This window comes from Palaemon carinicauda, chromosome 24 (genome assembly GCF_036898095.1).
Source record: "Palaemon carinicauda isolate YSFRI2023 chromosome 24, ASM3689809v2, whole genome shotgun sequence".
NCBI lineage: Eukaryota > Metazoa > Arthropoda > Malacostraca > Decapoda > Palaemonidae > Palaemon > Palaemon carinicauda.
This window is the reverse complement of record NC_090748.1, coordinates 87,441,628-87,454,605: the sequence shown is the minus strand read 5'-3', so window position 1 is coordinate 87,454,605 and position 12,978 is coordinate 87,441,628. Positions and strand designations below refer to the sequence as shown.

The 12,978-nt window shown below is 34.4% G+C and overlaps 1 protein-coding gene across 14 annotated transcripts in view; it reads right to left on the bottom strand.

Annotated features, from left to right (window-relative positions):
- The window catches only part of lqf (epsin homolog lqf), a 153,408-nt gene that overhangs the window by 88,578 nt on the left and 51,852 nt on the right, over positions 1-12,978 (bottom strand). For 12 of the 14 annotated variants that reach the window (XM_068348301.1, XM_068348305.1, XM_068348300.1 and 9 more), the window contains 4 exons: positions 11,841-12,050; positions 10,269-10,397; positions 8,054-8,143; positions 6,662-6,715 (listed from right to left, as the gene is read on the bottom strand). In XM_068348301.1, coding sequence (XP_068204402.1) covers positions 6,662-6,715; positions 8,054-8,143; positions 10,269-10,397; positions 11,841-12,050 — 483 coding nt within the window. Of the gene's footprint in view, positions 1-312; positions 349-6,661; positions 6,716-8,053; positions 8,144-10,268; positions 10,398-11,840; positions 12,051-12,978 lie in introns of all 14 variants that reach the window. The other 2 variants (XM_068348307.1, XM_068348311.1) reach the window with 2 other exon arrangements.

The following is a 12,978-nucleotide window of genomic DNA, read 5'->3' as shown; positions in this document are numbered from 1 at the left end:
CCACAATGTCCTGACTACTACACAACAGCTTTTCATGATTAAAAGTAACCCTTACTTGTATGTTTTAGATAAATTAAATTTACAGTCTTAGAAAATGGTCAACAAAAAATTATTCAAACAGTAACATACAGTGTATCATACAGGCTGAATCCAACCCAAATACATAATGCAAAACAAAGTAACTACTGAACAACAATTTGTTTTTAAATTAGTTTCTGTCAGTATCTGAGGAATTCAACAAAGCTGTTGCATGTTACAGCACTGTGGCTGACTCAAAAGCCGACCATGAGATTTAGTGGAGCAGATACTTACATCAGGATAAGAAGGGCTAGTGGGAGAGCTTATGTCCTGTGAAGTAAAGTGGGAAAAAGCCTTCAACAAAAACATAACACAAGCAGCAGTTACACACAAGAAGAAGAATGAATGGAGTTGTCTTCTACTGATCATAAGTAAGCCAACAACCCAAGCTTTCTTGGGGATACATCTATCTTAGGCACAGAATAGAAAGAACATCTAGATGTATGTTTTAAAATATTTAATATTACACCTGTGTAAATAACAGCAAAAGGCATTTTAGGCAAAGGTGTGCGTCTAAATACACAATGGCTTTACAAGGACTCAAGTGATAATTTTGAGGGAAGTCATTAACTGATTTAATTAAACCTGTTAACTGCAGGTCCCTCTCACTACAATCTTCAAAACTAGGTACGTACAATACACTAGTCTTATTAATTTTCTAGTTACTAAGGTCACTTTAACGACATTGTTCATTAATCACACACTGATTTTTAAAAATGCATTTATACTTTCCCCTAAAATGTCATTACCCTATAATGCACATTTCATAGTTATGCCATAGACACAACAGAATGCAGACAAAAAAATTCTTAACTGTTCCAATTATGTATCCTTAAAAAAATCATTTTCAAGCTAATTTTTTCTTCTCTCCTCCCTTTCTGCCATGTTACCCCCTCCCAAGAGACAACTATACTGCCTAACCCCCTGTCATACCCAGATCAAACAATATAAGACAAAATGTGACAAGTGCTATAATAAAGATTAAATAAACTGACTAAAAAATATAACCTCCTTGGAGGAGGTAATACTGTGATTCAGCAGCGAGGTCATACGGGGGGTGGGGGGGTTGATGCTTAACAGGTTAAAACATCCTCTATGAAATTTATGGGAGAATCACTAAACATCTCCTAAATTCATGGAAATATCTACTGAAAATAATTATCAGCAAAAAGCAGAGTTAGTACTCCACTATACTGTTAACAGTACAATGGAGTACTACAAACTCTTGATAAACTATTTGCGTGTATAAATCTTTATCCATTGAAAATTTCGTGCAAGTTTCGTTACATAACATTTTTAGCTCTGTATTCTGATCTCATCATTCATCAACCTACCTACCTATGGAATCATCAGAACTTTCCCTTGCTGCTATCAGAAGTTTACCCAAGTACAAATTCTTAACGACACAGACATGGCCACCATTCTGATACTATATGCAACAATTTGAAAAATCTTTTGGTACAGTACCTCTTATACAGTATTAGCATTTATACCAAATACACCTATACTGTACTTGAAAAAAAGAAATAAAATTAATTCCCTGTCAACTGTTTCATCTGGACATGGTTGTATAGCAATATAACAGCAAGAGGGGGAATTGTTATTTTATTCTGATGTCGTGAAGTTGGCATTTCTGATTTAATAGCAGTTCACTTTTCAAAGTTATGATCCATGGAAATAAAAAGGTATTGAATCACAGTTAATTAATTGAAATCAACTGGACTTTGCATGCAGTATTTTGCCCAAGCTCTAAATGGCCCCTTATTTAATTATTTCTTAAAAATACCATTTTGCATTCACTACCGTTAACAATTCATTGTGCATGGGCTCTAGTTAATTCAGCCCTATTTGTGTAAATCTTATAAAGTAACAAGGTCAAACCTCTAGTGAGTCGGAGATATTGGTCCATGACATATCCCATTATATATTTTCCAAAATTCGAGGCAGAATGGGCAATGTGGGGATCTCTGTCAGATTCTAATGCCACATGCTTAATTGATTTTCCAAAACATTCGACATGCGCAGACAAACTGAGTCATCAACGTAATGTGTCTGGCTTCTGTACAACAGAGTTCCTGTGAGGGGACAGTCTCCCCGATCTCCTTCCTCCTTGCTTCTTGATGCAAGATACTCGTATAAGAGGGAGTTGCACAGTTGTCCGAATGCAGACCTATTAATTTCACTACGAAAAATCAGTCAATTTCAAGTCTTTAAATCTGGACAACCAATATGAAGCAAAGCCTAACTTGAAATTCCTATGCCTGAAAGCTGTTGACCTTCTAAACAATTTCCTATCCTATGATGTAAGAGACCGAAAACAGGGACATAGGTGGGAATTATATTTCTAGATTGAAATACCATCAGTAGATATTCATTATAATTCCACCAAAACAATAAAGCTTCAATCTCAAAAGGAAGGTACACAAATAGAAGTTTTAGAGGTTTAAAGGTCATCCAAGAGCAGCGGAGGCAAGGGACAAGATCTGCACTAAACCCATCAACCACATATACGTATGATTTACTAGGACCATGCTATTACTCAGTGAGTAGACTTACTAGGACCATGCTATTACTCAGTGAGTAGACCTACTGGCTGCCCCAAACTCTCCAGACCTAGCTCACCAGGCCAACGAGGTTGCAAGTATTACTGAAAATTATTGCCCACAAATTGGGCTCAAGTTCCTGACCAAGGGATTGCAAGACAGGAACATTTCCAATAGGCTATCACAACCTCTCCAATCCTTTACTGATGTGGAAAAGACACAATCTTATTGTTAGATGACTGTGTGGGATAAATTACTAAAGGAAGGCAATATCACCAATAAAGTTCATCTACACATGGGTTGACAGAAGTTGTTGTCTTGAAATCCTCCAAGATATTGAGGAAAAAGTTGATTCTCTTCTTCGTAAGAGACTACTGTACTGAAAAGAATCCAAGACTTTAGTAATCAATAAATATAGAATCAATTGAGTGAATCATTACTGTAAATAGGAAATCAAATAAGTGAGAGATAGAAGTGATATGTCTCAAGACTTAGTATAATCCTTATATTGGACAAATTTAGAAGGAACTATAGTCTTTGAAATTTTTTTTAGCGAGTCAGTGAGGACTAACCAGTAATCTAAATACAGTAATAAACATAAATCCTGATAGAAAATCTTTGCCTTGGAACATGAAGTGCAAAAACTTTCTTGACACTTTGTGGATGGTAACAGTTAAGTAGGCATCAGAAAGATCGATGGAGGACATCCAGTCTTTCTTCCCGAGATGAGAAAGTGTCCATGGAGAACTTGGTTAGATGAAGAAATGAGGGTAGTCTTGACACATATTTTCTTGATTGTTTTGATATTGAAAAATTTGTTGGGGGTACTAGACAAACGAGGTTCATATAGAAAAGGCATAGAATAAAACTTTGATCACTTGCAGCAGCTAACGCTTTAGCTCCAGCACACACTATTTGGGCTGGAAGTGAGGGAACCAGTTTCTAAAGATAACTGAAAGCTTCAATGATATAATCAATATAACCGAATGCTCTACAAGCCATTCATACCTCCAAGCATTACAAAAGGAAAAGTTAGAAAATCTTATCCTAACTAGACTTCTTGGAGAAGCAAAAGTAGAACAGAAAAGGCAGGATGAGGTTCAAAAGTTGCAAGTCTTAAAACCTTCAGTAATAGGTCAACCTAACCCCAACTGAAGACTTGTTCCATTATACTAGATGGACTGAGAATAGGACCTAAAACAGATGCTGAAATCAAATCCTGCTTTGTTATATTTAGAGCATATGTAATCTTTTTCATCATCAATAAATGAGAAAAAAAAATTTATCCTTTCCAGAGCACCTCCGCTAAAGTTTAATATATATAAACACTTTATGTGTCAAATGATCTCCGGCACTTCTTGATTACCTGTTCACTTGGCCAAAAGGGGACTAATGTTATAAACAACTGCTAATAAGTCAGCAAAAGAACTGTTTCAAAAATTTTGCACAACCTCTCACTCCAAAGTAAACATTGGGGAAATGAATTCATTTTAAAATTACACAACACAGGAGCATGTAGAGACTGTTGAGAATTATTCAGTAAAATTTACTGGCAATTGACCTGTGTAATAAGAACCTGTGCTTTGAGATTTTAAGGGTTAAGTTAAAAATAATAGGGTAGACCTAGCCAAAAGAGGTCTCTGTCACATCCTTTCTGCATGATTCTCAAACTTCTCCAAGGTAGCTTGTGATAGCTTTAAATTAAAAGAAGGCTGATTTGTCTTGGATTTGATTTATAAAGTGGGCAATATAGCCAGGTGATGGGACCGAGGTCATTCAGCACCAACAGCCAACTGGGGGATAATACTACAGTCACACTATTTAGTAAAAGTTAAGAGGTTACATAGCAATATGGCAGAAAGGAAGCAGTAATGGAAGTAAAGTAATTGGCTTAAAAGTAGGAGCAGCTAGGGACCGATGGGAAGTTGCCAAGAATCTTGGGTACTGAATACAGTACATGAAAACTTATGAAAAGACTCCATCCTGGATGACATGGCAAAATGGCATTGCTCTAACAAGAAAAGGAGAATCAAACTCCAAATTTGATACCTTTCTATCAGCAGAAAGTGTCGGAGAATATACTTGAATGACATTACAACCTACTTTTGCAAACCACTCCTTAAAATTAGTGTTGGAGGAAACAGCAAATGCCAAAACGGCTTCTGAAATGGGAGTGGAAAAGGAAATGCAATAAGGTCGATTATCTAGTGCATTCAGAAATATTTGCTCATGTGTGTGACTTCAAGAGAATGTAGAAGCTCCAAAATGTCAATGCACATGCCTGGAAGAAAAGCTAGTACAGCATTCACTTTACAGAAGGTAGTGATGAAATGAGTCAGAGTGAAGAACTGAGGGGGCTACATGAATTAAATTAGCACAGAACAAAGATGAAACAGGTCTGTGGGAGATTACTATGCTCGCTGAGCAAGGTGGGGTCAGCAAACACACCAGAATGGCAGTGTTTTGAGCTGTTCCAGGCTAAGGGAGAACCCCTGATAACAGATCTTGTCTTTTTTACCCAGACACTTTTTAAAAGAGAAAATTTCTCAAGAAACCACTTTACTTTCTTGCTTAAACAAACAATACATGAGTCTAGACCAATTACACCATTAGAAGAAAGAGCATGGTCTGATACTGACCACCTAGAGTTGATACAATAGACAAAGGAATCATTCCGCCTCATACAGCTAAGGTTGAAGTTGATGGAGGAGCTAGAGGACGAGTTAGAAAACTTTGGAATGATACTTTCTTACACAGCAGAGAAATGATAATCTAGGTGCAATTTAAAAAATGCAAACAACTGCTTTAATTTCCTTTCCCATTTCCACTTCAAGATCAATTAAAGTAGCTGCTACCATTGAAGGAGATTAGGTACAGTGGAAGAGGGGAAAGAGGAACAAAACCCTCAGACTATAAACAGGCAACACTTTTAGATTAATTTCTCAAGCTTAGCATCCCTATCTCTCCCTTTTAAGATTATAATGTACAGCATATATACATCATTTGAAAACAGCTAAAAGTAGCAAACTTTTCGTTTCTATCCATGGGAAAACAACTTTTACCTCTCTATGAAACATAATTGGAATTCAAGTCAACACATGAATTCAGCAGCCAACCAAGTGGTGTGATATCTATTGCAAAAAAGTATTTCTAGAAGATTCAGAAAACATACCTAAGGCAAGATGATTATATGCATAATCAACAAACCAAACAATCCTTGGGATCACGATAAACTTGTTTTACTTATCGAGAGAAGAAATTATCATTTATAACTTCTGAGATATTAGAAACAAACAATACTACTAGAAGCATACAAATAAAAAACATTCTGATTCAGAGTATTCTGACTGAAGTGTAATCTTTCTTTAAAAGTTTATACGTTGGAGGACACACTTTGAAGCAAAATGTAATGCTACCGGTATATAAAAAACATCTGCATTTACCAAAAAATAAAACAATTCTTAAATACTTGCATTCAAATACCTTACAGGAGAGCAGAATTTAATGATTTATGAACTATATTCCCTAGGGTACATGGCAGTAGAGAGTAATGATCTTTGATAATACTTTGTCCAATAGAACAATAAAATACAGATTTGTGTACCATCATGGCTTAGTAAGAGCATAATGACCTTACAATATCCACACTAATAATTAATATGCGTACATACACCAACGCAATTTCAAAATATACTCTAAATATACTGTTCATTATCTGGCAGAATATGAATCTACAGCCCTAACAATATTTCATATATAAGTAAAGCTATAAAATGCAACATGTGAAAGAATTAAAGGTATAATTGACATGACCCAATCTATTCATGAAATGATATTTGGCTAAGATTTTAATATTCTGAGAATCAATTTTGACAAAATATGGTACATTTTCTTCCAGAATATCCTTTTGCATGATCTTTCACTTTGCATTTCAACTAAAACTTCAAAACCATCTAAAGTATTTGAAGAATAGCAAAATATTTTCAAGTACCCTACCTACATATGGCATATAAATGCAAACATTTGTAAAACATCCCAACCTTATCCCCTTCACATATTATGGTCAGCTCCTCGGCATAATGACGATCTCCTTTCTGCAGTTCCCATGAACAAATGACAAAAAATTATATGATTAAAACAATCACACAACAACCAAACCATTTCTATATAACTGCAACGAAATTGTATCACTATGGAAAATCTACTCCTAAATATTTTGTTTGAATCAAGGAAAATAAACACACAGCAAATAAGCTTTAAATCAAAGTAAAAAAAATATAAGAAAATGCTAAAAACATCTACAATCAGTGCAAAGAGGTGCAAGAAAGAGATATGTGCCTGTTACAATGGGGCTGTGAGTTTAGACCAAGAGTTGAAAACTAAATTTATTTAACACATCTACACCACCTATGATTCCCAGAATATGAAAAACAAAAATATTACCATTTAAAAAATTATTGTACTTACTTTGAAGACTACATATTCCTGAAGATACTTTTTTTTTTAATTTTACCAACAAAATCCTATACCTCTTAATAATTGTTTTTCTATCTTTTTCTAAATACGGTCCCTCAAGGGTTCCTATACACCACCTGCTAAAGTATCTGGTTCAACTGAATTTCTCAACATTCATATTTCAATGGGCTAAAATTTATATTCAACTTGAATAAATCTGATGTTGAATAAACCATGTATATTAGCCCAAACAAAACACTAACATTCCACATTACATTTAGATTAATTTTAAGGCTAATGACTTATGGAATCCCTTTTAGCAAGTTTTGTACATACATTTATTTTTTTGTCATAAAAAATTCAATTAATTTGCTGTTTTAATAATAATGTTGAACCTTTAGGAATTAAATATAGGAAAATTTATGTAATCTCCTGACAACTGAAACATCCTTGTATAAAACAAATATTTCAATTTACATAAAGAAAAGTTTTGCTTTATGATATTTCCTTGAAAATACCAATCCAATAAAGCAATGGGTCAATGGGTGTGAAATTAATAAAGCTTATGTTAGAAAAATAAAAATATTAAAAATCCAAGAAAGCTGTGGTGGTAGCTATGGGTTTATTCCTGACAATTACTTGAAGTAAATATAAGGAATAAAAATTATTTTTGATGCATATTGGACATAAACATCCGTAACACAAACTCAGAGCTACCACAAGATCTATGAAAAAAATTTCAGAAAACGTGTCGTAAAAAGCTTTCTCCGGTAAAATGAACCATCTAATAAGTGTTATTTGGGGACCAACCAAATTAGAAATAGATGTTTTGAATACAAGTTTGTTGCACAAAGCTGATATTAATAATTATTAACAAAGCATAAAGAAACAAGATGCCCAACAAGTCAACAAAAGGAAACTTGGTGAAACAAAAATACAATTTATCTTAGTAAATAATAAGGTCTGCATGTACTTACACTATCACTGCCAATACCCGATACACTCTGTGCAAATCTTTCCTTGGCTTTCAGTGCCCGGACTCGTTCATTTCGGAGTCGCTCGTCATCCTGAAAAAAAGGTGAGGCTGCATTCAATCTTTACTCCACTTCAACATTTTCCTGAGTTAAAACAATAAAAATATGAGTAGTAGGCTGACAAGGGCACCAGCCACCCATTGAGATACTACTGCTAGAGAGTTGTGGGGTCCTTTGACTGGCCAGACAGTACTACACTGGAACTTTTTCTCTGGTTACGGTTTATTTTCCCTTTGCCTACACATCCACACTCAATAGTCTGGCCTATTCTTTACATATTCTCCTCTGTCCTCATACACCTGACAACACTAAGATTACCAAACAACTCATCTTCTTCTCTGAAGGGGGTTAACAACTGCACTGTAATTGTTCACTGGCTACTTTCCTCTTGATAAGGGTAGAAGAGAGACTTTAGCTATGGTAAGCAGCTCTTCTAGGAGAATGACACTCCAAAATGTTCTCTAGTCTTGGGTAGTGCCATAGCCTCTGTACCAAGTGTATTCCACTGTCTTGGATTAGAGTTCTCTTGCTTGAGGGTACACTCAGGCACACTATTCTATCTTATTTCTCTTCCTCTTGTTTTGTTAAAGTTTTCATAGTTTATATAATAAATACTTATTCTAATGTTGTTTCTGTTCTTAAAATATTTAGTTTTTCCTTGTTTCCTTCCCTCACTGGGCTATTTTCCCTGTTGGAGCCCTGAGCTCAGAGCACCTTGCTTTTCAAACTAGGGTTGTAGCCTAGCAAGTAGTAGTAATAATAATAATAATAATAATAATAATAATAACCCTTCTTTATTTATTTTCAGTGTTGTTTGTCAATAGATATAGTCAAGCCTAGCTATTTGATTTGATTGGGTTCCATAAAGACCTATCATATAGAAAAATACAGCTTTAACATACAGATCTTGACATCTCCAGGGAAAAATAGGGATAAGTTTTAAATGATTGTTAACCATCTATCACATAAAAAAAGAACACGAGAGAGAGAGAGAGAGAGAGAGAGAGAGAGAGAGAGAGAGAGAGAGAGAGAGAGAGAGAGAGAGAGAGAGAGAGAGAGAGAGAGAGAGAGAGAGTGTGTGTGTGTGTGTGTGCGCGCGCGCGCGCGCGTGTATCATTCCTCCAATTCATTATTTTCTGTATTTATTTCTATTTTCATCATTCCTCTATCAGATGGTTAGAAATGAGACTGACTTTGTTAGGTGATGATCATTGTTAGTGTTGATTTTACTTTTATCATTATTCATTGCTGCTACTGTTTATTAATGGCACTTTGGGGAAAAACCTTGTTTGCTTTTCCACAAATAAATAATTGTATTGTTTTGTAAAATTTTGTTAAACCTCTTAACACATTTCAAATTCTGTCTTTAAATAGCCATAAAAATAAAAGTTTTCATCATATCAGGATTTTTTTTTAATCATGACAAGATTGCTATTTAATAATATTCTACTTAGTGGTTGCTTTCCAATACATAAAAGTTAAAAGTTTGCCAAAACTCTTAGATAGTAATACTGTAGAGTACCTCGCATATCTGCATTTACCATATTAAAACTGGTCCGTTACAGCACACTTTTGAGTGTAAGCCAGTACGCCTCCCTACTTGCACTAAATAAGGAATATGCAGACTTAGTGCAGATCAATAAATGGATTTTTGTATTGCTTTATAAGATTGTATAATCTTTAAATGATAATTCTTATTTCTTTTTTAATTCTATATTTTAGTATTACTTGTGTATACCTGTGTATGCTACACATTGCTAGGAGACTATTTTGGGATAAACTAACCTAAGCTAACCTAAATTATCCTAGGTTACTAACCCTTATCCAGTTTTAACCTTATTTGCAACCCTATTGGAGCTATGGGATGGATTACTTCACTGGTTAAACTTATTTGAACTAAAAAAAATTGGTGTATGAACATTATCTAAGAAAAATAATTACCCCAGGAACTGAACAATAATTCAAACGATTCACTCAATCTTTTTATTCTGTGCACAGTAAAGTTTCACCTTTCTTTTAAAAAAGTAAAACCTCCATTTCTTTTTAGGTTAATCCCACATTTTCAATTTCCTTTCATTTTCTTTTTGTTTCTTGCTACTGGGATAAGTAAGCATAGCCAGCCCCTTTTATCATTACATACAAAACCCTTAAAACTTACCTTCAAAAGTGTAACAAGAGCTTTTGCTTTTTCTCTGACATTCATACCCTGGTCCTTATTTTCTTCAATATACTGGAAGTCCTTTAACGTTTGAATAGCGAAGATATTTTCTTTACACTGGTCTGCAACCTAATTAAAACATAAATAGATGAATAAGAGAACAATATATAACTGACATATGCTAAAGAAAGATAATATCACACCCGTCAATTCCAAATCAGCCATGATTGACTGTTAATATTTACAGCTCAGCATTATCATTTTCATCTTGTAAATTTATCTATGAGAAAAATCTAACAAGGCTCACATAAACTTGTAAAGCTATACTAAAGTTGGCTAGTTACAGGATGGCTAAAATCCATCAAATTAAAAAATGAAGCAAACCCTCTCAACTAGGTTGGACTTTATGGCATCTGCATGCCCCTTAAATTGGTTTCAACAGTGATAATAAATATTTACAAGAGTTTCAGCAATTCTTTAAGCATTCATGACAAATGTTTCAATAAAAGAAATAAAAAAAAAATGTCTCAATACAGTCAGAATCTTGGTCAGCTTCTCCAGATGGCAATATATAATGCTCTTACCCTTTAGCACTATCAAAACCACTTTGTCTTGTTTTCAATAAAAATAATTGAATGTAAAGTACTCTTGGTTTTAATAAGAACAACTTACTCTTGTTTTCCATGGACTTCTATACTTTTTTCTCAAAGGCATTTTTGGAGTTTTTTTTTTCCTTATTGGTAATGTTAATGATAAAATCAGTTGTTTTTTCCTTACTAGTAAGCAAAAGTTAAATATTTCACTAATTTCCTGATTTAACATAGTACTGTATTGTCAAATACAGGTCAAGTTTGGACATCTTCAAGATCTTATCTAAACCAAATTACAAAAATATAAGATGATCATCTTAGTGTTCCAACAAGACAACTCACTCTCCACCAATTTCCCTCTATGTTGAGTGATTATGCTTGTTCAGGCAAGTTAACATTTGCAGTTTCCTGTTACACATAATAAATTCAATAAAACAGAAGCCCTGACTCCACGGTCTGCATCGTAAAGGGAGTTTTCCTACGATTGGTCTCCAGCCATGCATCACCTTGAGAACTCCACTATTTTTAATAAAAGACTGAGCATCAAAGCTGCACAGCCCACCACAATTGAAATAATCATAAATATAATCGTGTAAGCATAATTCTACGTCAGCTTATTGTCTCAATCAATCTCAAATTAGATATTCCCAGAATTAGTCCCTAGGCCATTACAAGATGTAAACCCAAGATAATGTAAACAGATAGTGTATCCTATAATTAGGAACTTGATACATACCATATCATCTACATGAGGATATGGATCCTTTATCAACATATGTTTGAAAGAAACCATCTTAGTTAAATTTTTCTAATACAAACTGTATCAAAATAAAATAGTTCAAAATCTTCTGAAGTGAAACACAATGGTGATTATTATTGTGCTATATAAATGACATGAAATTATATTAACCATTATCCATACTGCTAATCTTCACTACAGTATCCCTGAATCCTGAAGGAGATGCATAATTGTATTCCTTACCTTTTCACTCCCTGTCTTAATAAGGTATTCTAAGAGGACAAGGGCTTTATAAACATGTCTCCAATTTCTTCCGTGATCATTAAGTCGTTTCCATATCATTTGCATGATTTCGGTGAAGGCCACTACATTGTATGTGAGGTCTGCAACCTCTGACATCAAAGTTGATGAAGGACCCCATGGGTCATTACTTGTCGCTTCACGCACTTTGATCTGAAATGGGAAGCCATTTTTCAGGGAATTCTCTTTATCATAAACCATGTTAAAATAACTTTATCATATATGAATCACAGAAACTTACAAAGCTTAACTTTTACATCTATTTCTCTGTATATGCTTGAAACTGGTACAGAATCTTTAAAACAGATTCAAGCATACAAAATTAGCCTCATTATGATATTCTGCTTTTTTGCTTTAAAGCGCGTGTTTACAACAGGATAACCAAAACAATCATGTTCCCCTATAGGATGCATAGAAAATGGATCTACATCTAGTTTCAGCCATAAACCAATTGCAGCATCCACCCTCCTCTCCAACAATTACGAAATTTCAGCCCCGCTTATATAAATTTAATTGCCATTGGATAAAATTAATAGCAGCTAAAAACAAAAGTGAAGTCTTTCACACGAAAGTGGGTGGATTACTCTCACCGCCTATAATCTACTTTGTCGGTGAATTCAAAGGCTATTTCAACTCAGCTGAAGGCACTCCTATTCAAAGGATAAAAGGTTTGGATATTCATAGGAACAAATGTCCTATCAAGAATGAAAGGATATCCAAAACCAATACGGATCCACAAACTAATAGCACCTAACAGGAACTAAAATTCAAACCTTGTTCCATAAAACAAGTAAATATAGATTTATGAGCTGCAATTGCAGCCATTACATTCATATTTTCACTATTTAGGCAATAAAATATACTCTCTATTCTAACATTGTTACAGATCTTAAGATTTTATCTTCTCAATTTTACTATTACTTCACAAACATAGTTCATTTACTTCCTTTATTTCCTTTCCTCACTAGGCTATTTTTTCCTGTTGGAGCCCCTGGCCTTGTAGCATCCTGCTTTTCCAACAAGGATTGTAGCTGAGCTAAGGATATCTCTTCTCCATATCAAACTGCTGGCACCTACACAT